Below are 24209 nucleotides of genomic sequence, written 5' to 3' on the forward strand. Positions count from 1 at the left end.
GGAGCATTTCATCCATTTACATTTAAGGTAATTATTGATATGTATGTTCCTATTCCTATTTCCTTAATTGTTTTGGGTTCGTTATTGTACGTATTTTCCTTCTGTTGTGTTTCTTGCCTAGAGAAGTTCCTTTAGCATTTGTTGTAAAGCTGGTTTGGTGGTGCTGAACTTTCTCAGCTTTTGCTTGTCTCTAAAGGTTTTAATATCTCCATCAAATCTGAATGAGATCCTTGCTGGGTAGAGTAGTCTTGGTTGCAGGTTTTTCTCCTTCATCACTTTAATTATGTCCTGCCACTCTCTTCTGGCTTGTAGAGTTTCTGCTGAGAGATCAGCTGTTAACCTGATGGGGATTCCCTTGTGTGTTATTTGTTGTTTTTCCCTTGCTGCTTTTAATATGATTTCTTTGTGTTTAATTTTGACAGTTTGATTAATATGTGTCTTGGCATATTTCTCCTTGGATTTGTTCTGTATGGGACTCTCTGTGCCTCCTGGACTTGATTAATTATTTCCTTTCTTATATTAGGGAAGTTTTTAACTATAATCTCTTCAAATATTTTCTCAGTCCCTTTCTTTTTCTCTTCTTCTTCTGGAACCCCTATAATTCGAATGTTGGTGTGTTTAATGTTGTCCCAGAGGTCTCTGAGACTGTCCTCTGTTCTTTTCATTCTTTTTTCTTTATTTTGCTCTGCATCAGTTTTTTCCACTATTTTATCTTCCACCTCACTTATCCGTTCTTCTGCCTCAGTTATTCTGCTATTGATCCCATCTAGAGTATTTTTCATTTCATTTATTGTGTTTTTAATCGATGCTTGATTCATCTTTATTTCTTCTAGGTCCTTGTTAACTGTTTCTGGCATTTTGTCTATTCTATTTCCAAGATTTTGGATCTTGGAAATAGAATCTTGGATCGTCTTTACTATCATTATTCTGAATTCTTTTTCAGGTAGACTGCCTATTTCCTCTTCATTTGTTAGGTCTGGTGGGTTTTTATCTTGCTCCTTCTCCTGCTGTGTGTTTTTCTGTCTTCTCATTTTGCTTATGTTACTGTGTTTGGGGTCTCCTTTTTGCAGGCTGCAGGTTCGTAGTTCCCGTTGTTTTCAGTGTCTGTCCCCAGTGGCTAAGGTTGGTTCAGTGGGTTGTGTAGGCTTCCTGGTGGAGGGGACTAGTGCCTGTGTTCTGGTGGATGAGGCTGGATCTTGTCTTTCTGGTGGACAGGTCCATGTCTGGTGGTGTGTTTTGGGGTGTCTGTGGACTTTTTATGATTTTAGGCAGCCCCTCTGCTAATGGGTGGCATTATGTTCCTGTCTTGCTAGTTGTTTGGCATAGGGTGTCCAGCACTGTAGCTTGCTGGTCGTTGAGTGAAGCTGGGTGCTGGTGTTGAGATGGAGATCTCTGGAAGATTTTCGCCCTTTGATATTATGTGGAGCTGGGAGGTCTCTTGTGGACCAGTGTCCTGAAGTTGGCTCTCCCACCTCAGAGGCACAGCACTGACTCCTGGCTCCTCAATTTGGGATGATTCGTTGTCTATTCATGTATTCCACAGATGCAGGGTACATCAAGTTGATTGTGGAGCTTTAATCCGCTGCTTCTGAGGCTGCTGGGAGAGATTTCCCTTTCTCTTCTTTGTTCTCACAGCTCCCGGGTCTCAGCTTTGGATTTGGCCCTGCCTCTGCGTGTAGGTCGTCGGAGGGCATCTGTTCTTCGCTCAGACAGGACAGGGTTAAAGGAGCAGCCGCTTCTGGGACTCTGGCTCACTCAGGCCGGGGGCGGGGAGGGGCACGGAGTGCGGGTGGAGCCTGCAGCGGCAGAGGCGGGCGTGACATTGCACCAGCCCGAGGTGCGCCGTGCGTTCTCCCCGGGAAGCCGTCCCTGGATCCCGGGACCCCGGCAGTGATGGGCTGCACAGGCTCCCCGGAAGGGGGGCATGGACAGTGACCTGCGCTCGCACACAGGCCTCGCGGCGGTGGCAGCAGCCCCAGCGTCCCACACCCATCTCTGGGGTCCGTGCTTTCAGCCGCGGCTCGCGCCCGTCTCTGGAGCTCCTCCAAGCAGCGCTCTTAATCCCCTCTCCTCGCGCACCAGGAAACAAAGAGTGAAGAAAAAGTCTCTTGCCTCTTCGGCAGGTCCAGACTTTTTCCCGGACTCCCTCCCGGCTAGCTGTGGTGCATTAGCCCCTTCAGGCTGTGTTCACGCTGCCAACCCCAGTCCTCTCCCTGCGCTCCGACTGAAGCCTGAGCCTCAGCTCCCAGCGCCGCCCGCCCCGGCAGGCGAGCAGACAAGCCTCTCGGGCTGGTGAGTGCCGGTTGGCACCGATTCTCTGTGCGGGAATCTCTCTGCTTTGCCCTACCCAGGTACATGGGGAGTTTCTTGCCTTTTGGGAGGTCTGAGGTCTTCTGCCAGCATTCAGTAGGTGTTCTGTAGGAGTTGTTCCACGTGTAGCTGTATTTCTGGTGTATCTGTGGGGAGGAAGGTGATCTCCGCGTCTTACTCTTCATGACCCCCTTCTTGAATTCAGTCATTTGCTAGAATAGCTCACAGAACTCAGGGAAACACTTACTTACATTTACTGGTTTCTTATATAATAAAGGACATGATAAAGGATACAGATGAACAGCCAGGTGAAGAAATACCTGGGGCGAGGTCTGGAAGTGTTCGGGGCACAAGAGCTTCTGTCCCTGTGGCATTGGGGTGCCCAGTCTCCCAGCATGGATGTGTTCACCAACCTGGAAGCTCCTGGAACTCCATGCTATTGGGATTTTATGGAGGCTTCCTCACATAGGCATGATCAATTATTAACTCCATTTCCAGCCCTTTCCCTTCTCTGAAGGATGGGGGCCTGGGGCTGAAAATGCCAAGCTTGAAATCATAGCTTGGTCTTTCTGGTGACCAGGAGCCCACCCAGAGTTGCCTCATGAGGACAAAAGGTGCTGCTAGTGCTCTTATCACATAGGAAATTATGTGGGTTTTAGGAGCTCTGTGCCAGGAACCAGGGACAGAGACCAATATATATTTTTTCTGTTATTTCAAAGCAGGCATCATCCTTTTGGTGGGGAGGGATACCAGCTCAGAGTAGATTGGGTTATAAAGAAATGACACGCAATAAGAGTTTATTTCTCACTCATGCTGTTTGCCCACCGCAGGTAGACTGGGGCTCTTCTACACATTATCAACACCCTCATGGTCCCAGGGACACAGAGAAGCCACGTAGGTGGCCCGGCAGAGACAAGAGAGTGGCTAAGCATGAACTGTCTCATCAAATGGTCAAGTCTGACCATCGAAGGGGTGAGAGAGTGCGGTCCTCTGGGAGCAGAGAGAGCTTGGATATTTGTGAACATTCTAAAGTCAGCCACAAGGAGGGTGTGGCATCATAAAAGAGTGTGGTGTGGGAGAACTGCCTAACCCAGTGGTTCTCAGTGGGGGAGAGCAGGTGTGGATCTTGTCCCCTAGGGGACATTCGACAATGTCTTGAAACATTTTTGGTTGTCATGACTTGATGGGGGGCAGGTTACTGGCATCTAGTGGGTAGAGGTCAAGGATGCTGCTAAACATCTTACAATGCAGAGGACAGTGTCGTCCCCCCCCCCAAGAAAAATTATGCAGCCCCAAATGTCAATGGTGCCAAGGTTGAAACCCCTGGCTAAAGGAATGCTATTTAAATGGAAAGATTTCAGGCATTAGACAGAGGCGATCTCTCAGTGAGGGTAGGCAAAAAGGAGAATGGTACAGTTTTTCTTAGTCAATTTATCACAAGGCACTTATTAAGCCTTGACTGTGTACAGAACTCTGTGGGAAAGGCTGACAAGGTAAGAGAGGGGTTCCTGTCATCATCTTAAGGGAGAAAGTTGATGGTGAATGTGTCCTCTTGTTCCCACTGCTCTGAGGGCCATCTCAGCTTAATGTCAAGGGTGTCTGCATATGGATCTGTTTCTCAGCTTTCTTTTCTGTCCCACAGTCAATCTGTTGATCCCTGTGCCAGCACCGCCCTATGTCAGGGACCGTATCTCCACAATATGACTGGCTGTTCAGAAGGCAAGTCCTTCCTCTTTGTCCTTCTTTAGGTCCTTTGCACATACAGGTACATTTTAGAATCTGCCGGTCAAGTTCCAGGATTGAAAAAAAGGGTCCCTGTTGGGATTCTGACTGGAATTTCATTGAATTTGTCAATCAACTTGGGGATTAATGACATCTTTACGCTGTTGAGTCTTCCTACCTAAGAACCTGGGTTTTGTCTCCATTTTTAAGAACTTTCTTAAGTCTTCCATAAAGTTTTAGAATGTATTGCATCCACAGTTCGCACATTTTTTGTTAGATTTATTTTCTGTTATTGTCTCTATTTCTCACAAGAACCTATGGGGTTGGTGGGGACCTGAGATTCAGAGAAGTGGCCAGACCCCACTCTCCAGTTCACAACTGAAGGAACTGTAAAAGAGGACAGGTTTATTCTTCCATTAGAGACAGAGGGCTTGGGGTGCGCTGCTGGGGGCAGATGCCATTTGCACTGAAAGTCAGCCAACCAACCACACTGTAGAAGAAATTATATGGGAACCACAGTAATCATGTTTCTACTTTCAATGCAACACTAGACTTTAGAAATCTGGAAGGTACTGGGTGGGGGACAGAGGCAGAAAGGAGACTGAGAGACAATGAGAAAACTATACTGGCTTCATAATATTACTTTGGATTTAGTCCAGTTCACTTTATTTTGTTGACTTAATAAATTAAGATTTATTCTCCCTTAGGGAGACACATGGTCTTGTAGGAACACAGTTTTTGAGCCCATGACATAGGCCAATGATGCTTTGGACAACATTTTATGTGTTTTACAGTTTTATCTGAATATTATATTCATAAAATGCATGGAACAAGGTATCACCCATTCAGACTCTTCATAAGTGGGTAGGACATCTGAGTATCCTGTTCGCTTTGGGGTGATTAGCCATGGAACAGACAGGTTGGAAGCGGTCCCCTCTCTACAAATGTGTTTCTCTCTTTCATTATTACTGTGGAGGCTGAAGGTACCTCAGGCTCTAATTTGCTTCCTTCTCAGCATTCCCCACACCTATCCTCGGGGTCCTTCCCAGGATAGGGATTTCACTGTCATTAGAAGTCATTAAAGTGCTGTCCACCCCGTGTAAGGGTGTTGAGGACCCAACTAGCCCTGTAGTTCTGGGGGTAGTCCTTGCTCTTTCTATCCGTTTACCCTCCACCTACACTTTCTCTGGATATACTCTTAACCTTCTTAGTTGTTTCTGCCCGCTCCTTTTGGCTTCCGGTTCTCTTCACCCTTGTAAATCTTATCTGAACTGCTTTCTCTTTTTAGGAATTCTTCACAATTTCTGGTTCCTGGATGGCACCCTTTCTTCTTTTCCAGTACATTATGAAATTTTTCCATCATTTCAGTGGAGCAGTGGGGAGGTAGACAAGTTTGCTTGAACAGCCATCTTCAGATAGTCTTTAAGGGTGTTTTTTAAAGTTCCTAGAGAAAAAGTGGTTTTCGTTTTATTACATTGTGTTCAGAGAATGTCCCTTGTATTCTTCTACATTTTGCCAGGGGTGGTGCTGGTGGTGGTGGAATTTATCAAGATTGTATTTATGGCCTATTATGGGTATTATACAGAAGGTTGGGCAGATTTTTCACTTTCTTTAATGAGCAATTCTTGGAGTTTCATCTTAGAGGCGAAAGTGATTGATACCAGCCAATCTGTGAGGTGTGGGAGGGGAGTCTACAAATGAACCTTTAAGTTAACTTAACCTGATTATTCTAAAGCCCACTCCTACTGTTTCTCCCTTTTGATTCTAAGTTTGGAGTTTTTCAGAGGCTTGGTTACAAAGCACAGCTCTTGCCTCTGATGATTTGAGTTGCGATCTCATCTCCTCAGATTTCTCTACAAGTCTGATCCCACCTTCTTTCTATCTCCCAGGAGTGCCTCAGTATTTCTGGTGCCCACAAGCACCGTTTCTTGTTTTCCTGGACTGTTAAGAATTTATCCTTAAAGACACTTTTCCTCCCAAATCAATGGGATGTTGGTTGGGATGTGAGGTGGGCATATGAGCTGTGTCTGTCACCTTGCTCCAATTGTCTCTTTTTAGGTGTGTTGTGCATTTTTGTCACTATATGAATGTAATTTTTCTCCATTTTATTTTCTAAATGGTTATTATTGTTATTATTATTACCTATAACAAGAAACATGTGATTTGCTTAGGATCCTGTGGGTCAGCTATTTGGGCTTGGCCAGATGGTTTTTCTGCTGGTCTTGCCTGGGATCACTGATATAACTACAGTCAGCTGGCAGGTGGGTTGAGGCCTCAGCTAGGATGAGTCCTTGCTTCTTGTGGTCTTATCCTCCAACAGGCCAGCCTGGGCTTCTTCACGTAGCAGGCTTAGGTCCTCTGAGACCTGCTGCTTCCCCAGGCTCTGCTCTGCAGGTTCCCTTGGACCAAGTTTGGTGCAGGACACAATCTGTTTTATTCTCCAAAAAAATTCATTTCACAAGACAATGGTTACAGAAGGATACTTCATTGAAGATTTCTTAGGGAAGACTGGTAGAAGTGAAGGAAGTATATATTTTACAAAGCTAAGCAGTTCACTGCAAAAGTCACCTGAACTTCCTTTTTGTCCAAAAATATCACCCTTAGTTATTCTACAACTGGGTTCTTCTATTGCTTTCCTCTATCCCCACTCCTCAAAATGTCCATTTTCTTATTGGGACAGTTTTACTCTCTCCAGACCTGGGTCCTCCACACTCAGCACTCAACACTGTCTCAAATGCTCTTGTTTTAGCTCAAGTTCCCAAGGAAACAGCCTTTGGGCCATATAGGACATCTCCAGACAGACTATACATAGAAACCCTGCTTGGAACAGTGCGTGAGAGGGAGGAAGAAAGGAGAATTTAACTGCCTGGCTCACTCCCAGTTTCTTTTCTTATAGATCAAAATGTACCCCATAGCCATTAACTCCCCCACACTTGCATCATCTGGCCACTTGGGCAGCTCTTTGAGAAGCCAGATCTCACACTTTGAGGTGTAGTGTTTCATACAATCCAAAAGTGGTGGGAGGAGCCAAAAGTGGTGGGAGGGGCCAGGCGTGCTGCTCATTTGCCTGGCTTTACAATGGCATTTAAGGGTGAGAGCTAAATACTCCCAGGCAAGTCCTAAATTCACCTAGCAGTTGGAGTAGCCATCTGTGCTAGCTAATTGCCTGTATCCGAAGGAAAGATTAAAACTCCTGTCTCTAAGACTAGCAGGTGCTTACAGCCTGGAGCCGGGCGCCTAGGCTAAACTCTCAGGTGACAGGGAGCCAGGGCGCTTATCTTCCTCAACATCCACATTTCAAAGAGATGGTTCCAAGGCTTTTAAGAAAGACATTCCTGGCTTATGGGCTGGCAAGAGGCTTATTTAGCTTTTAAAAATATGTACATACATATCAAAGGGGCAGAGGAAGTATTCACACAAATACTAGGTTTCTCAAGGAAATGCTTGATGAAAAATGAAGGGGAAGTGTCTTTCCCTTTTGACAACAGGGAAAATTCAATTTTGTGTTTATTTACCCTAACAATTTTCCCCTTTGGTTATTCTTTTATAGTTACACTACCATTCTTTAATTATCTCCGTTGCCATTTCTGCCTTTCTCTGGATAGTTTACAGTGCCTAAATATCCAGTAAGTCCATAGCAAGACACAAAGTAAAGCAATCATCAGAAATACAATAGAATGAATTTTAAAGTTTAAGATAATACTCACCTTGGGAGAAAAAAAACTTAAATATGTCATACAAATGATGAATGGTTAATGCAGATTCTTTATTGAGCAAATGCACAAAAATTCTCCTTCATCATACATTAATTGTACTGCTGTGCTGTCTTTAATGCTTGTGCTTTCTCTGTCTTAAACCTTCCGAGACTCTGCATGCCTGAGACTGTTTTTATTCCGCCCAATATAAAAGGTCCTTTCTTTCAACACTTTGGAGTTATTACACCACTGTCTCCTTGCCTCCACGGTGGTGTCTGAGAGATCTGACGTCAGTTTAATTATTCTTCCTTTGTAAGTAAGCTACTCTTTCTCTCTGAAAGTTTTATAAACAATTTTTGCTTATCTTTCATAATTTTACATTTCACTGTGTCTAGGGATATGTAGAGGGGGTATAGGGGTGGGGCTGTTATTTGTTATAATTGCCTAGCCCAGTGGGTGGAGGGAGTGCTAAGGAAGGAATAGTTAGTTACCAGTCAGCCTGACTGCACTTTTCTATGAGCTTTCCAACCCCACTATGCCTTGATATGACCATGCCACTTTGGACTGGCACTGGACCAACCCAGCCAATTTTCTGCTCTGTGGTGTTTAAAGGACAGGTAACGAGCCTTCTAGAAAATATGAGGAGAAAAAGGGATGCAATTAGAAAGCTCCATCTCAGCTTATCCTCCATCTGTGGCCTCTGGCCTTTTCCCACAAACCATCAAGAGTTTTGTTGCTGGGAGCTGTTCTGAAATCCAACCACCTTCTCACCTCTTCAAGGTCACACAGCTGGTAAGTTGCGTGTGAAGCCAGAATTTGAACCCATAAGTTCTGGCTTCAGAGTTTGCACTCTAAAAGGCTAATGCTCTTAATTATTCTATAATTCAACCATTAATTAGCATCTCTATCTATCCCTTAAACAACACAAGAACTTCTCTTTTCTTTCTTGTCCCTCCCCTCATCTTCCATGCCTATATTACCTGAAATTATAGTTCAAGATTGTAATTTTTTATTTTTCTTATTTTTATTTTTATTTTTTTGCTGCATTGGGTCTTCATTGCTGCGCACAGGCTTTCTCTAGTTGCAGCGAGCGGGGGCTACTCTTCGTTGCTGTGCATGGGCTTCTCATTGCGGTGGCTTCTCTTGTTGCAGAGCACGGGCTCTAGGCATGTGGGCTTCAGTGGTTGTGGCTCATGGACTTAGTTACTCCGAGGCATATGGGATCTTCCTGGACCAGGGATCAAACCCGTATCCTCTGCATGGGCAGGTGGATTCTTAACCACTGCACCACCAGGGAAGTCCCAAGATTGTAATTTTTTAAATTTACAATCAAACTTATTTAGATTTTTCAATAAATTTTATTGTTTTCTCCCTCAGCATTGCTTTACTGGAACCCCTTCCTTCCTCCTAAATCCATTTTTTTTTTCTTCTTGCTGGATCACATACCCTAATCATACTTTCAGAAAGGGTATGTGTATGATGAACTTTCTGAAATATTTTTGCTCTCGTCTGGATTATTTTGGCTGGATTTAGAAATCTAGGTTCAAAGTTATTTCTCGTCAGCTCTTTGAAGAATTTCTCCATTATATTCTCTCCCTTTTCTCCCTGGAAACTTTCAGGATTTTCCCTTTATCTTCTGGGTTTTTATCTTTAACCTAAAAATTTTATTTTGTGTGTGTATGTGTATGTGTGTGTGTGTTTGAGTCGTGCTCAGAACTTAGTGTCTCTTTTCAGTTTGAAGATTCATTTCTCTCTTCAGTTTAGAAAATTCTAGAACATTATTTCTTCATGTATTGCCTTCTCTCCAGTCTTTCTATTCTCTATGTCTGGAACTCCTATTAGATGAATGTTGAAACTTCTGGCATCTATTCTCCATTTCCCTTATTTTTTTTCCTTTCATACATTCTACTTCTTAATCCATTTGTGCTATACTGTGAAGTAATGCCATTACCCGAACACATTTTTTCATTGGTTTGCTCCACTTTCTCTTACTGGTTTGTAAAAGCTTTGTTATATATTAAGGATAGTTGCTTTTAATTTGTTGCATATTGTAGGAGAATAGAATATGCCACTCTAAAATATGCCTCTCTGGCATAAAGATTACTTTAAGCTGATTATTTTGAGAAACAGCGGACACTGGAGAAGTTCTAGAAAGAGAGAAGTTACTCTTTTGTAAGGGAAATTTACATTTATAAAGGAAATCTCCATTTGCAAGACTGTCACCTTCTCTGTGATAGGAAGAGAAGGATGACTGTAAAGCACAAGAAACTCTTATCCATGAAGAAAGCACTGACTTAAATCTGCATAACAAATCTTATCCTTGTTTACCATACTAGCCCTGGTCTCTTTCCCATACCTTGCCTCTCAACCGGAAGCCCCAAACCCCTTTTTCCTTTGTTTTAAGCCAAGTTGCTATCTGAATCCAAGCTCTAGCCATCGCTTTGAGTTACTCATCCCTGAGTCTCTCCCATCTGTATATGATTTACACATATTAATAAACTTCCACTTGTTTTCCTCTTATTAATGTCTTTTGTTACAGAGCCCCAACCAAGAACCTAGAATGGTAGAAGGAAAAGATTTTTTTCCTCCCCTACAACGTTTCAACATTTTCCTTCAAATTTGCTTTTCAAATGGTTGTCTATGGTGTCTTTTGACTTAGGTAACACTTTAATTTTTACATCTTAAATATGTCAGATTTGTTGCTCTTACCCTTGGTGTAATGACAAGAAATGCCATGCCACCTCAAGATTTATCATAATATTTTCCTAAATTTTCTTCTAGTTCTTTATAACTTCAAATTTTCACATTTAAATCTCTAATTTTTCTTGAATTTATTATTTTATGTGGTAAAGGTAAGAATTTAATCTTTATTTTTTCCAAATGGATGGACACTTGTCAAACTATCATTTACTATACAATCTGTCCTTTGCCCACTGTTTGGAAATGCATGTTAAAGTTTTGTATATAGGTCAGCTTATTTTATCATCTTTCTATTCTGTTTCACTAATTGTTTTTCTGTGTGTTAGTTTTCTCTTGCTGTTATAACAAATTACCACATACTTAGTGGCTTAAAACAACACAAATTTATTAGCTTATACCTCTGTAGGTCAGAAATTCAAAATGAGTCTCACTGGGCTAAAATCAAGGTGTTCCCAGGGCTGTGTTCCTTCCTGGAGGCTCCAGAAAAGAAACCATTTTCTGGCTTTTTCCAGCTTCTAGAGGCTGCCCACATTCCTTGGCTCATGGCCCCCTTTCTTCCATCCATGAAGCCAACACATGACATCTCTCTGACCCTGCTTCTGTCATCACATCTCTTTCTCTGACTTCTGCTTCCATCTTCCACTTATAAAGTCCCTTGCGATGACCTTAGACCCACCCAGATAATCCAGGATGATCTATTTTAAATGTTTAGCAACCTTAATTCCACCTGCAATTTTAATTCCCCTTTACATATGACAACATATTCACAGGTTCTGGGGATAAGGATACGGACACCTCTGTAGGAAGAGGCACTATTCCAGGCCCCTTACTGATTTTTAAGTACATCTCAGTATTTGTTAAGGCAAGAATACCCAACTATTCTTTTGCAAAAAAATCTTAGTTATAAAATAAATAAATCCTGGTGATGTAATGTACAGCATGGTGACTATAGTTAATAATACTATACTGTATATTTGAAAGTTGCTAAGAGAATTGATCTTTTTTTAAAAATAAATTTTATTTATTTATTTATTTTTGGCTGCATTGGGTCTTCATTGCTGTGCATGGGGCTTAAGATAACTGATCTTAAAAGTTCTCATCACAAGAAAAAAATGTGTAACTACGTGTGGTAATGGATGTTAACTTGACTTATTGTGGTGATCATTTCACAGTATATACAAACATTGAATCATTATGTTGTACACCTGAAACTAATATAATGTTATGTGCCAATTATATCACAATTTAAAAAAAAGAATTCAGGCTTGTACATCTGAGTATTTTCTCAAAAGAATAAATCAAAATGTTTCATAATTGTCTAAACTTCAAATAATTCATAAAAACTAAAAATAATTCTTGGCTATTCCCATATATTTATTCTTCTGCCACTTGGTTTTCCACTGGCAAAGTTTAGAATCAATATGGCATAATCCAAAAAAACCCAGTCATAATCCAAAGAAAATCCCACCTGGATTTTGTTTAGAAATTGCATTAAGTAGAAAATTGCAGTACATAGAAATTGTATAAAATAGATATCAGAAATGACATCTGGGGACTTCCCTGGTGGCGCAGTGGTTAAGAATCTGCCTGCCAATGCTGGGGACACGGGTTCAAGCCCTAGTCCGGGAGGATCCCACATGCAGTGGAGCAACTAAGCTCGTGCGCCACAACTACTGAAGCCCACGTGCCTAGAGCCCGTGCCCTGCAACAAGAGAAGCCACTGCAATGAGAAGCCCGCCCACTGCAACGAACAGTAACCCCTGCTCACCGCAACTAGAGAAAGCCCATGCAGCAATGAAGACCAAATGCAGCCAAAAATAAATAAGTTAATTAATTAACTAAAAAAAAAGAAATGACATCTGTACAATATTGAATCTCCTCATCCAGGAATAGAATATTTCTTCAAATTTATTCGTATTTTCTTTTCTATTCTTGAGTTCAGTTTTATAGTGTTGTTACTACGGTCATGCATATTTCTGATTCAGTTTATTCTTAGTGAGTTTTTTTAAACTATTTTATTGTTGTTGTAAATGGAATATTTTCCCGTTATAATTTCTATCTGATTATTGCCAAGAGGTAGGAATACAAGTTGATTTTTGGATATTTATTTTGTGTCCATGCCAACTTACTGAATTCTTTTTCTAATTCTAATACTTTTGTTGATTTTCTTGGACCTTCTAAGTAGATAATCTCATCATCTGAAAAAAATATTATATTTGCCATCATTTCAAAATACTTACCCCTCTTATTGCACTGGGCATCATGTCCAGATCAATATTGATGAATAGTGATTAACAGTGGGAATAGTGGGCAATGAACTCATGAGGACTGAGATTTAAAACATAATACCATTTACAATTGCTGCAAAGAAAATGAAGTACTTAGGTGTAAATCTAATAAAACATGTATAGAACTTGTATGCTGAAAACTACAAAACATTGACGAAAAGAACCAGAGAAGATTCAACATAGTAAAGGTATCAGTTTTCCACACTTTGATATACAGACTTAATGCAATTCTTATCAAAATTCCAGCAATATTGTAGCTATAGACAAGATTATTCTAAAGTTTATATGGAAAGGTAAAGGAACTAGAATAACTAAAAACAATTTTGAAAAAGAATAAAGTGGAAGGAATCACTCTACTAAATTTCAAGGAATCAGAACTGTGATGCTGGGGAGAAAATAGACACATAGATCAATGGAACAAAATAGAAAACCCAGAAATAGTTGCACACTGATTTTTTTACAAAATTACAAAAGTAATTCAGTGGAAGAAGGATTGTCTTCTTAAGAAATGGTGCTGGAGCAACTGAATATCCATAGGCTCCCCAAAAAGAACATTGACCTAAACCTCATGCCTAATATAAAAATTAATTCAAATGGATCATAGATTTAAATGTAAAACATAAAAAATTAAAACTTGAGCATGATGAAGCGTTCTTAAACATGACACCAAAAGCACAACCCATTAAAAAAAAGATAAATTAGACTTCAAAATTTAATTTTCACACTGCAAGAGGCCCTGTTGAGAGGATGATCTCTTTCGGTGGTGTTCAATATGAAGATTTACATTTTTAAGGCCAGGCACTGGAATTTCAAGTTAGCATTTATCATTAAAAATCAAGCTTGTTGGGCTTCCCTTGTGGCACAGTGGCTAAGAATCCACCTGCCAGTGCAGGGGACACGGGTTCAAGCCCTGGTCCGGGAAGATCCCACATGCTGCAGAGCAACTAAGCCCATGCACCACAACTGCTAAGCCTGCACCCTAGAGCCCGCGAGCCACAACTACTGAGCCCCTGCACCTAGAGCCCATGCTCCACAATGAGAGAAGCCACCACAGTGAGAGTTCCACACACTGCAACAAAGAGTAGCCCCTGCTTGCCACCACTAGAGAAAGCCCGTGTGCAGCAATGAAGACCCAACACAGCCAAAAAATAAATAAATTTTAAAAATAATTTGTTTTTAAAAAAGCAAGCTTGTTATGCTTAACTTTAGTGGCAGTAAGGAAGGAAGGAACAGTGAAACAAGGAGTATACAGAAGTAATCAACTCTAGTCAACTGCCCCATTTCTAAATATGGAGAGGAGAAAAAAGATTATATAATTGTAGTGGCTTGTATATGCATAAAAATTATCTGAGAAGACGAATGTCTCTTAAACACTTGAAAACTTCTTTCATAAAGAAACACATGTGAATTTTAACAGCAATACCATTTTCACCTATTGGGGGGTAAAATTCCATGTTTCATAACTTAGACTGTTGACAAGGCTGTGGTGTAATTGGCTGATGGGAGAGCAAAATGGCCACCCTGGCTCCTCCTTGGACCTGTTATGCTTGCTCCTACCTCAGGCCCTCTGCACTTGCTGCTGCCTCTGTCTGGAACTTTGTCTAAATAACCATGGGACTTGCTCCTTCTAGCCAATCCAGGACCCAGCTTCTTGTCCTTTCCTCAGTGAGGTCTCCCTGACTGCCCCCACCCCCCGCCACCGCCCCTGGCGTCACAGTCATCACTCATTTTCCACATAGTACTCATCATTATCAGGAATGATTATCTGTTTTCCTCTCTTCTACTAGATCAGAGATCAGCAATTTTTTCCTGAAAAGGGCCAGATAATAAATAGCTTGGGCTTTGTGAGCCCTATGGTCTCTGTTGCAACTCCTCAGCTCTGCTGCTGTAGCACTAAAGAACCATCAACAATGTGTAAATGAACAAGCGTGACTGTGTTTTAATAAAATTTTATTTGCAGACACTGAAATTTTATTTCATATTAATTTTCAAGGGTCACAAATTATTCTTCTTTTTATTTTTTTTCAATCATTTAGAAATGTGCAAACCATTCTTAGCTTGGGGGACATACAAGAAGACAGTGGGCTGAATTTTGCCTGCAGGCAATAGTTTGCCCTTTCTTGTGTTAGAACATCAACTTCAGGGGTTATTGTCTGCTTGACACATTGCTATATCCCCAGCACCTAGAGCAGTGCCTGGCATCCAGTAGGCTCTCAAGAGATATTTCCTGAGTGAGCAAGTGAACAGATCTATGAGTTGTGTAGCGAGCTACTGAACTGTGGAGATATGGGTGAACAGATGAGAGCTGGCAGTCCTACACTCGGGGCCTCAATTTACCCCTGTGTGAACCTAGGAAAGGTCCCCCAAGAAGTCCTAGAAAGAGATCAAAAAACTGAAGCCAGAGTTGCAATTCAGCATCTTTATTCTTCCCCTTTAGCTCGAGGGTGATCCTGACAAACAGCTTCTGCCAGGAGGAGGCAGAAAAGACTGGGCTGGGCAGGGGCTCCCCAAGGACCTGGCCTCCCCCTCCTCCCGTGGGGCTGGAGTTGGGGTTAGGGCCATGATCCAAGCTCGGCATCCCCTGGGGAGGAAGGGAGAGGACCACTCTTCAGCCTCTGTAGCCCCCTACCTCCAACAGCCATGTTGATGGGAAACAGCCACGTTGATGGGAAGCAGCCACCTCCACACCCCAGGCAGGAGGGACCCGGGTGAGCAGCCCCATCTTACTCCACGTGCACAGGCACATGCACACGGGGGCCCAGACAGAGCAGGGCTTGGTCAGTGTCCAGATACATGGCTCTGGCCTGTGGCCCAGTTGGCAAACATGAAACCTAGACTGATCGCCATGAAGAGGACCCCCAGGATACCAAAACACAGAGCCTGTGGATGTGAGGGAGAAAAGATGGACCTAGTTGGGTACCTACACCCAAGCTCCTCCAAAGGATGTTCCTCAAGCCCTCCACCCCCTCCAGAGAGTGCCCCATTCATTCATGACCCTCCTTTCCTGCTCCCTCTCCTTCCTTAAAACCAGCGCCTTCCTGTGAATCCTCCTTCCATCTTCCTAGAACACTTTAGGGAGTATTCTCCCGCATCCTCCTTGAAAACATTCCAACCCTCTTCTAAGAGTGCTCCTTCCATCTGTCTGAAGAATACTTCCTATAAGCCAGCCCCCTTTTGAGTGCTTCCTGTCTTCTTAGACCCTTCTTGTGCTCTGTCTGCTCAGGCCCTTCCTATGACAACCTCCTTCATTCTTCCAGACCATCTGCCCCCCTCCCCGCCAAGCCTCCTCTTGAAAATGTTCCTTCAACTTCTAGCCATCCTGGAGTGCTCCCTCCTCAGAATGCTCCCTCTTTCCCCAGCCCTCCCCTGGAATGCTCACCTGGATCTTGGGCCAGGAGTAGAGGGGCTCCACCTCAGAGGGTACAATGCGGAGGTAGAAGACGCTGGGAAGGATGAAAATGAGGCTGGGGGCTGAGGTGGACCCTGAAGGACAAGCAGGAGGGACAGAATCAATGTAAGTTTGGGGTACAAGGCCCATATTAGGTGAGGTCTGGGACTGGGGTTGGGGGTACTGACCGATAACCCCAAAGATATCCCGGATAGTTGGCACACAGATGACGAGGACATTGACCAAGACAAGGAGGATCAGGGCTATGGCCACATGGCGTGGCCAGCTGAAGGCCTTGCTTGGGAAGAGCAGCTGCTGCAGAGCCCGGCGGATCTGTGACCAGAGTAGGGTAGGACACAGGTCAGGGCTCAAGCACTACCTCCCCTTCCATGTAGTCATCTGTCTTTAACACCGCCCTCAGTCTGAGATCCCTGATTTCCCCTCCATCTGACTGTCTCTCCAGCCTGTCTGACCATCCTTCTGTACTTCCACCTTCTGAATGAGCATCCTGCCTCCCTTCTGTCGATAACCCATGACTCTTCCTTCTGTCTGATCATCCATCTATTCCTCCACTCACTGTCTGAAATCTTGTCCTCCTCCTCTATCCAACTATCTCTGCCTCCTCTGGTCTGACCACCCACTTGTGCTTTCACCCTGAGATCCCTGTCCCTCTCTCGCCATCTGACAACCTCCATATCTCCCCCCGCTGTCTAGTCATCCCACCTCTCCCTCTGAGAGCCTTGTCCCTCCTACACGTCACTACTCCTGCCTCCACCCTTTTTCTGGCCATCCCTATTTCTCCATCCTGAATGTCTATCTGTGCCTCTTCCCCGTCTGACCATTCCTGCCTCCCTCTTCTGTCTAGCCAGACATCTGCGCCTCCTCCCTCCAACTGACTGCCCCTGTTCTCCTGATTCTTTCTGCTCTGCCATCTATGTCCACCTTGTGTCTGCCCGTCTATTTTTTCCCTCTGTGTCCACTTGACAACTCGGTCTTCCCCGTCTGTCCGTCCCAACTTCCTCTATCCATCCATCCATCCACTCCCATCTCCACTGTCCATCCAAACATTCCTGTCTATGCCCTCTACCCATCCATCCATGTCCCTCCGCTCCATGGGCCCACCCTCGCCCCCAACGCACAGGGAACAGCACGACTGGCACAGTGAGAGTCACCGCAAGCAGCACAGCTAGGCGCACACAGAGGATGAGCAGATCCTGCTGGCTGTACATGTGCAGCATCTCCGCCTCCACGCTGCCTGGGACATGGGACATGGGATACGGGATGTGATTGGAGCACCAGGACCAGTGTCCCAGAAACATACGTGTGCATGCGTGCGCATACACACACACACAGACGGTGACAAAATCTCCATGTGTGATGCGTACAGTCCATTTGGAAACTGATAGGTCTGAGGGCATGGAGGGAAAGTGCTCAGGTTCCTGCCCACCAGTCTGCCCAGTCCCCACCCCAGCTCCCTACCCAACCCTGGCCCCAGCCCCACTCACTGTAGAAGGTCAGGTAGCCAAAGGTTGCTGTGAGTGCATACATGCAGAACATGGCCCCAATGGACACGTTGGCCACGGCCTGCATTCTACGCTTGGAGGGCCTGAGGTATAGAGGTCATAGAACTGTCATGCCCAGACCCCTGGACTTGGTCCAGGCCCCTCAAAACCAGCCCCCACCCTCCAGAGTCCCCTCCTCCCAGAGCTGATGTTCAGCTAGTACACACTGGGATGCCCATCTCTGCCTCCCCTGTACTAGCCACTCCTCCCTTCTCTGTCCATCCATCTTACCCCATATGACCATCTTTGCCTGTCTCTCCACGCATCTCTGCCTCTCTCTCCCATTAGCCTGTCACAGCCTCTCCCTTCATTCTGATCATCCATGCTGTCCCTCTGACTGATCATCCACACATCCCCCCATCATATCATCCCTGCCCTCCCTTTGTCCATCCATATCCCTCTCCATCTGACCATCCTCATCTCCGCATCCCATCCACGTATGCCACCCCTCCATCTCATCTTCTCAGCCTCCCCACTTGTCCATTCACACTTGTACTGGATGTTAAAAGAGTAGAATACTTAAGTCCCAATTAGTAAACAGTCACTGCCCTGCGTCCCCCAAGGCCTCCTGGCCACCTCAAACCCCTCCCTTGGCACAATCTAGCCACAATCAAGCTACAGCACAAGGACTGTTGTAGGGTTTATCAGACATTATGACTATCACCCCACCTGCTGCCCCATCACGCATGCCCACTTGCCTGCCCACTCACCGGCAGAGTTCTGTGTAGATGGGCAGCACCTCAGGGTGGCAGACAAAAGCAAAAGCCATAATGGGCACTGTGTAGAACATCTGGGGGAGTGGCCCAAGCACAAGAGATTAGAGCCTGCAGGGTTCCATCTTCTCTTCCCCATCCCCCCAGCCCCACCACTGCCCTCCATATCAGACACATAGAAGCCCCCAGTGTCTGATACCTGGCTCCACTCTGAGCAGAGTGCACTGTGTGACAGAACCAGAGGACCTGAGTGAGGTGCAAGGCATAGACACATGCCTGCACACCAACCTGTGAGTCAGCTGTGAACATCTGGGCCTCACAGCTTGTGTTGAGGCTTGGGGGGCTCTTCCTCTCCACTTCTGTCTCATTGTGGCCTACAGCACACCCAAGCTGGAACTTCTTATAGATGACCTGGGGGAGGGAGGGTGTGGAAGTGAGGTCATGGGGAAGGCTATGTCCCAGTGCCCCAAACTCCCTCCGCACTTTTTCACGTCCTTCTCCCTCAGACTCACCGAAATGAGGAAAAATAGCATACAGGTCAGAGAGAGACCACTGGTATACCCCAGGTAGCCTGCAAGGGGCAATATATGGAGCCTCAGAAATCAAGGGACCCCCCCAGAGCAAATATCAACCCCCGCAGGCTGGCCTTCAAGGCCCCCTCACCCCAATTTTGCCACACTTCGCACAAACTTCTACTTCTATCTGGACCACCCACCCCCCCCACACACACACACACACACTTAGCAAACTCCTATTCATCTGTTAAAAACCCACACCAAACAAGCTCTCCTCTGGTATTCCACAGCCCTTGAAAGTGGAGATTCTTTGAATCTGGCTCCCCTTCTCTAATTCCACCATCCAATGACCAACGCAGGAAGCCTCTTACCCAAGTGTCTCATGAGGGCCAGTGGCAGGATGATTAACACACTTACAATGATGATGAGGAGGTTTCCCTTCAAGAACCAGTCCCTAAGGAGACAGGTAAACATAGTGACTAGCTGCCTACCAAAGAAAACTGTCAGGCAGACGCTCATAGAAGACAGCTGGACAGAGAGGTTTCTGCATGCAGTCAGGAGAGATGGGCTGACCCCTCAGCTGTGAGAAGTCATCCAGGCGGTTACAGAGACAAATGGCACAAAATAATTGACGGAAACAGCCAGACGGATTATCAGACTGTCAGTCACACAGTCAGAGGGATATAGCTGGAAACACACACACAGGTGGACAAAACTGTGCCATCAGACCTCAAATGGACATACAACCAGATGAGCAAAAAATACCCCACATCAGCCAGACTCACATAGTCCAACACAAGGTACCAGACACAGAGAGAGTGATGACCCTGGTATGTGTGATAGGTAGAACACCAGTCTGATGATCTGGTAGGCAGGCAACAATGCAGAGTCAGACAAAAAGTCAGAAACACACGTGTGGTTGTTTGAACAACTCAAGGTTTGTTGAGCACTTGAAAGTGGCAGGGCTGATTTGGCCACAGAGTCAAAGATGGAAATAGGGCTTCCCTGGTGGCGCAGTGGTTGGGGGTCCACCTGCCAATGCAGGGGACACGGGTTCGAGCCCTGGTCCAGGAAGATCCCACATGCTGTGGAGCAGCTAAGCCCGTGAGCCACAACTGCTGAGTCTGTGCTCTAGAGCCCATGAGCCACAACTACTGAAGCCCACGCGCTCCACAGCAAGAGATGCCACCGCAAAGAGAAGCCTGGGCACCACAGGAAAGAGTGGCCCCCGCTCGCTGCAACTAGAGAAAGCCCGAGTGCAGCAACGAAGACCCAATGCAGCCGAAAATAAATAAATTAAGTAAATTAAAAAAAAATACTTAAAAAAAAAAAGATGGAAATAGAGACAGAATCAGCCAGCTGGCCACTCAGTTGGAACCAAGCTCAAAGAAAGAGCAGGATCTGTACAGAGATTGGAGGGAGGTGCCCAGGCAAGATAGTCTGTTAGTACAGAATTGGCTGAACAACTGCTCATTTATTCAAAAGAATTTTATTAAGTGCTTACTATGCTCCAGGTATTCACACATTCTCTTTCTACCTTAGACACACAGTTACACAGACATAAACTAACAAAGCACCATTGGTCATATATACAGTGGGAGCTAATTATAATAATTAGACACACCTAGTCACATAGACTGTCAGCTACCTGGATGGTTTCAGGATCAAACCAAAGATCTAACAGTATACCCAGAATCAGCTATCATATACAAACAATTGAAAAGATTCAGCCAGCCAATGGATCCAGAATTAAACAGACAGTCAGCTGGATACATACTCAGAACAACAAGCAAACATACATGGCTAGAACCATAATACAGGAGACATATACAGTTGTAGTCGAGGATCACACACAAACAGCCAGAAAGAATTTGCCAGAACGATGGTCACCAAGTTAAACACAGAAAGTTAAACACAAATCACGTACACTTAGCTGGCACCACGGTACACTGCACACACACGTGCACATACTCTCTTGGAGTCAGTGACCATACACTTATAGCTAGACAGATTCAGCCAGCCTAATGGACCCAGAATCAAACAGAATCCACTGGACAGAGAAAGTCAGAGTAAGCAAATGTCAAACACACATGGTTGGAGCCACAGCATACAGGACACAGCTGTAGTCAGCTAGCATACAGATGGCCAGAGAACCTGCCAGTATAAGAGTCACAGAATCAAACCCACGGACAGAGTTTAGGTCAACTGGATGGGTACAGCCACACGGTCAACATCAGAGTACACTGCACACACAGAGTCAGCCAGAACAATCACAAAAATGAACACATGGTCTTACTGGACTCCTACAGCCAGAGCAATGGTCACACATACTATTTGCATCACAACACACAGGAATCGCAGTCTGAACAAACTGGCCTGCCCAACTGTCTCAAAATGGAAGACCTGGGGGTCAGCTGGACACACAGTTGAAGCTAGTAGCCAGACCTCACGGGCAGAATTAGTGGTCTGTGGGCCAGAGCCAAGGGGTGTTGCACACTCACCCCTCAGGGTCCATGTCCAGGAAAGTGCTGATAACCAGGGGGAGTTCGGATTTGATGATGAACAGGTAACTGGACATGGCTGGTGCAGGTGGGGGGAGGTGTAAGCAGAAGGATCCCTCTCATCTCCCTCCCACCCCAGCCTGGGGAAGCCCACCTCAGCCCACCCTCTTCCCCCAAGCTGACCCCCATCTCCCAGAGTCCTCACCCCCAACATTGTGCAGACAGATGACCGCGGCCACCACTACCTTCCCCGCAGGCCCCAGCGCCCTCTGTCCCAGCTGTTCATAGGCTCGGATGCCTGGAGGGGAGAGGACCAGAAAGGACCAGGTTGTGGGTCGAGGAGGCCAGGCCAGGGGTGAGTTGGAGGCCAGAGAGTCTGGGAGCTGGGGAGCTGGGGCTTGGGCTAATTGGGCCTCATTGCTGGGAGCTGGAGGTGAGGGCTAAGCAGTTGGGGTTGGAGTCTGGTAGGTGGATCTGTGGCCAGGGAGAAGGTTGGGGGCCAGATGTGGGTAGTTGGGGTCTTGGGGCAGGATATGGACTGAGGCCATGGCAGGAGTGAAGTCTGAGGGCTGGGGGCTGAGGACCGGCAGTCTCAGGGTTGCGGTGCTGGCTTCCATGGGTACGTGTGCTGGAGACTGAGGGGTGGGGGCTAGAGGTGGCGTGGAGTGGTCTGGGGTAGGGGCTCTGCTTTGATGGCCAGACTGAGGGCTGAGGGTTGGGAACCTGGGAGCCCAGATGAGGTCTGAGGGCCAGGGTGCCGTCTGGGGTCTGGAGCCCAGAGAGCTGAGCGTGGTGTCTGGGGTCCTGGGTCCAGGATCTGGGGTCCAAGGTCTAGGTTGAGCTCTGGGTCTCACCTACAACACCAGCACAGGTCAGCAGGAGATGGATGGAGTACGAAGACAGAAGAGCGATGCAGAGCAGCAGGGCCCTGTGGCAGATGGCACTGCTCGGACTTGGCCCCCAGGCCTCCCGCCTGCCCACCACACCCCTCCCCCACCCCAGACTGCCTAGGACTCACAAGAAGAAGAGGACCCCTGTGTGGGCCATGGCATAGGCCAGCCCCAGGATGCCGCTGCCCATGATGGCGTTGCTGAGGTTGAACACTGACATTCCAAACGATGTCTTCCCCTCGAACTGCGGGTAAGAGGCAAGGCCCGGGCACACGTGGGGAGGGGGACCAGGGAAGGAGACCAGTGCCGGGGCCTGGGAAAGACTAGGGAAGAAGCGACTGGGGCAGAGGAGAAGCCCAGGAAGGGCCATCAGAGGAAGGAAAAGGATTTGAAGACGAGGAGAGCTGGAAAGGGAAAGGCTAGGTGAGATTGTAGAGGGGAGCAGCTGGAAGTGGAGAGGAACAGGGAAGGGTGGGGCAGCGACCAGAGGCAAAACAGCTGAAGGGAATAACCGGGAAGAGGGAGCTGAGCTGGGCAAGGTGCAGCTGGGACAGATCCTGTGGGGTCACTCACATCCATGAACTGGGCTGGCTTCCTCCCAGGAGAAGGACTATGGCTGGGCAGGAAGCCCTCGTGCTCCTGCCTGTAGCTAGAATAGGCAGGGAAATTGAGGCTGATGAGAAGGTAATTCTGATCCCTGACCTCAACCCCTTGGGTCCCCGACTCACTCCACAGCACCCCCAGGGAGGGCTCCGTTCATCTTTGGATCCTGCAGTTCCATCCTGTGGGCAGAGAAATGGGGTGGGGGTTCAGAGACGGAGCAGCGGGGCTTACAAAGTGGGGAGAACTAGATGAAGGGGGTCGGGGGGGGTGTCCAATAGCGACAGACAGATAGATAGAGAAACAGAGACACATAGATGAGGTGAAGGGAACAGGAACAGAGGGATTAGAGAGACAGGGAGATAAGTGGAGATAATTGGAGACAAGAGGGAGAGGCCGACAAAGACAGAGATGGGGAGAGAGAGAGAGAGGGACTCAGGGGAGAGACGCCAATAGTTAGTCACTGAGACATGGAGAAAAAGAGGGCAGCAAGAGACAGAGGGGTAGAGACAGAGACAGAAAGAGAGAGAGACCGACCCCTCAGCAGATGAGATGGCCATTTGGAGCTGGGATAGCCTCTCCTCCCAGACCCCAGACTCACTCTCTCTTGCTGTCTGTCTCTTCCCTTCCCCGGTCCCCCGCGCACCCCCCTCTTCCCTCCACCCTCACCGCGTGGTCATGCCTCTCACTCCTTACAGGGACACGTGTCCGCCCGACTGCCCCACCCCTCCTAACGCCCCCTACCCCCCTCCTCCCCGCCTGGGCCGCCAGCCTGAGCCCAGAGCTGATGCAACCTGTTGGAGGGGCTGAGGATGGGAGGCGGGCTCAGCGACCCCAGCCCCCCAACCCCTGGACGCGGCAAACTGCTCTCTGCCACAACTCTGAATAGTCTCACTGGAGGCCAAAAGCAATTCCCCAAACTGAACCCCCCTCCAGGGATAGAAGTGACCCAGGGACCCTCATTTAATCCCCCTTCTAGGGACTAGAGAGTTATTTTCTGGGACCCTTGTCAAGTCTTAAACACTCCTATTCCAGTAGAAGTCACTTTAGAGACACTTCCAGACTTGAGATCCTTTCTGGGCTTGGGGTGTCTCAGGAACATGGCCAAGCCCTAATTTCCCCTCCTGAAGAGGAGCCGTCTCTGAGACAATCATCAAAAGCCCCCTCCCAGGGCCTGATGTGTTTCCTGGGGTGGGGTGTCTCTGCAATCCCCACGCAAGCCTGGAGCCTCCTCCCTCTTCTGGACGGAGTGTCTCTGAAGAAGCCCCCAGCCCTGAACTCACTTCCTGGGAATGCCGTATCTCAGAAACCCCCATTCAAGGTCC

At 46.4% G+C, this 24209-nt stretch overlaps 1 protein-coding gene across 1 annotated transcript; it reads right to left on the bottom strand.

Moving 5' to 3' along the window:
* Window positions 1–15119: 15119 nt before the first annotated feature.
* On the bottom strand, window positions 15120–23065 carry SLC38A5 (solute carrier family 38 member 5; the record flags this gene model as incomplete). The annotated part of the gene is made up of 15 exons (XM_079728186.1): window positions 15120–15595; window positions 16095–16198; window positions 16292–16436; window positions 17243–17358; window positions 17609–17709; window positions 18376–18455; window positions 18667–18789; window positions 18891–18949; window positions 19265–19347; window positions 21395–21473; window positions 21600–21692; window positions 22249–22322; window positions 22413–22528; window positions 22858–22933; window positions 23013–23065. 15 exons carry the CDS (start codon window positions 23063–23065, stop codon window positions 15494–15496), a joined length of 1404 nt encoding a protein of 467 aa, XP_079584312.1. The 3' UTR covers window positions 15120–15493.
* Window positions 23066–24209: the final 1144 nt, after the last annotated feature.

Source organism: Hyperoodon ampullatus, assembly GCF_949752795.1.
Source record: "Hyperoodon ampullatus genome assembly, chromosome: X".
NCBI lineage: Eukaryota > Metazoa > Chordata > Mammalia > Artiodactyla > Ziphiidae > Hyperoodon > Hyperoodon ampullatus.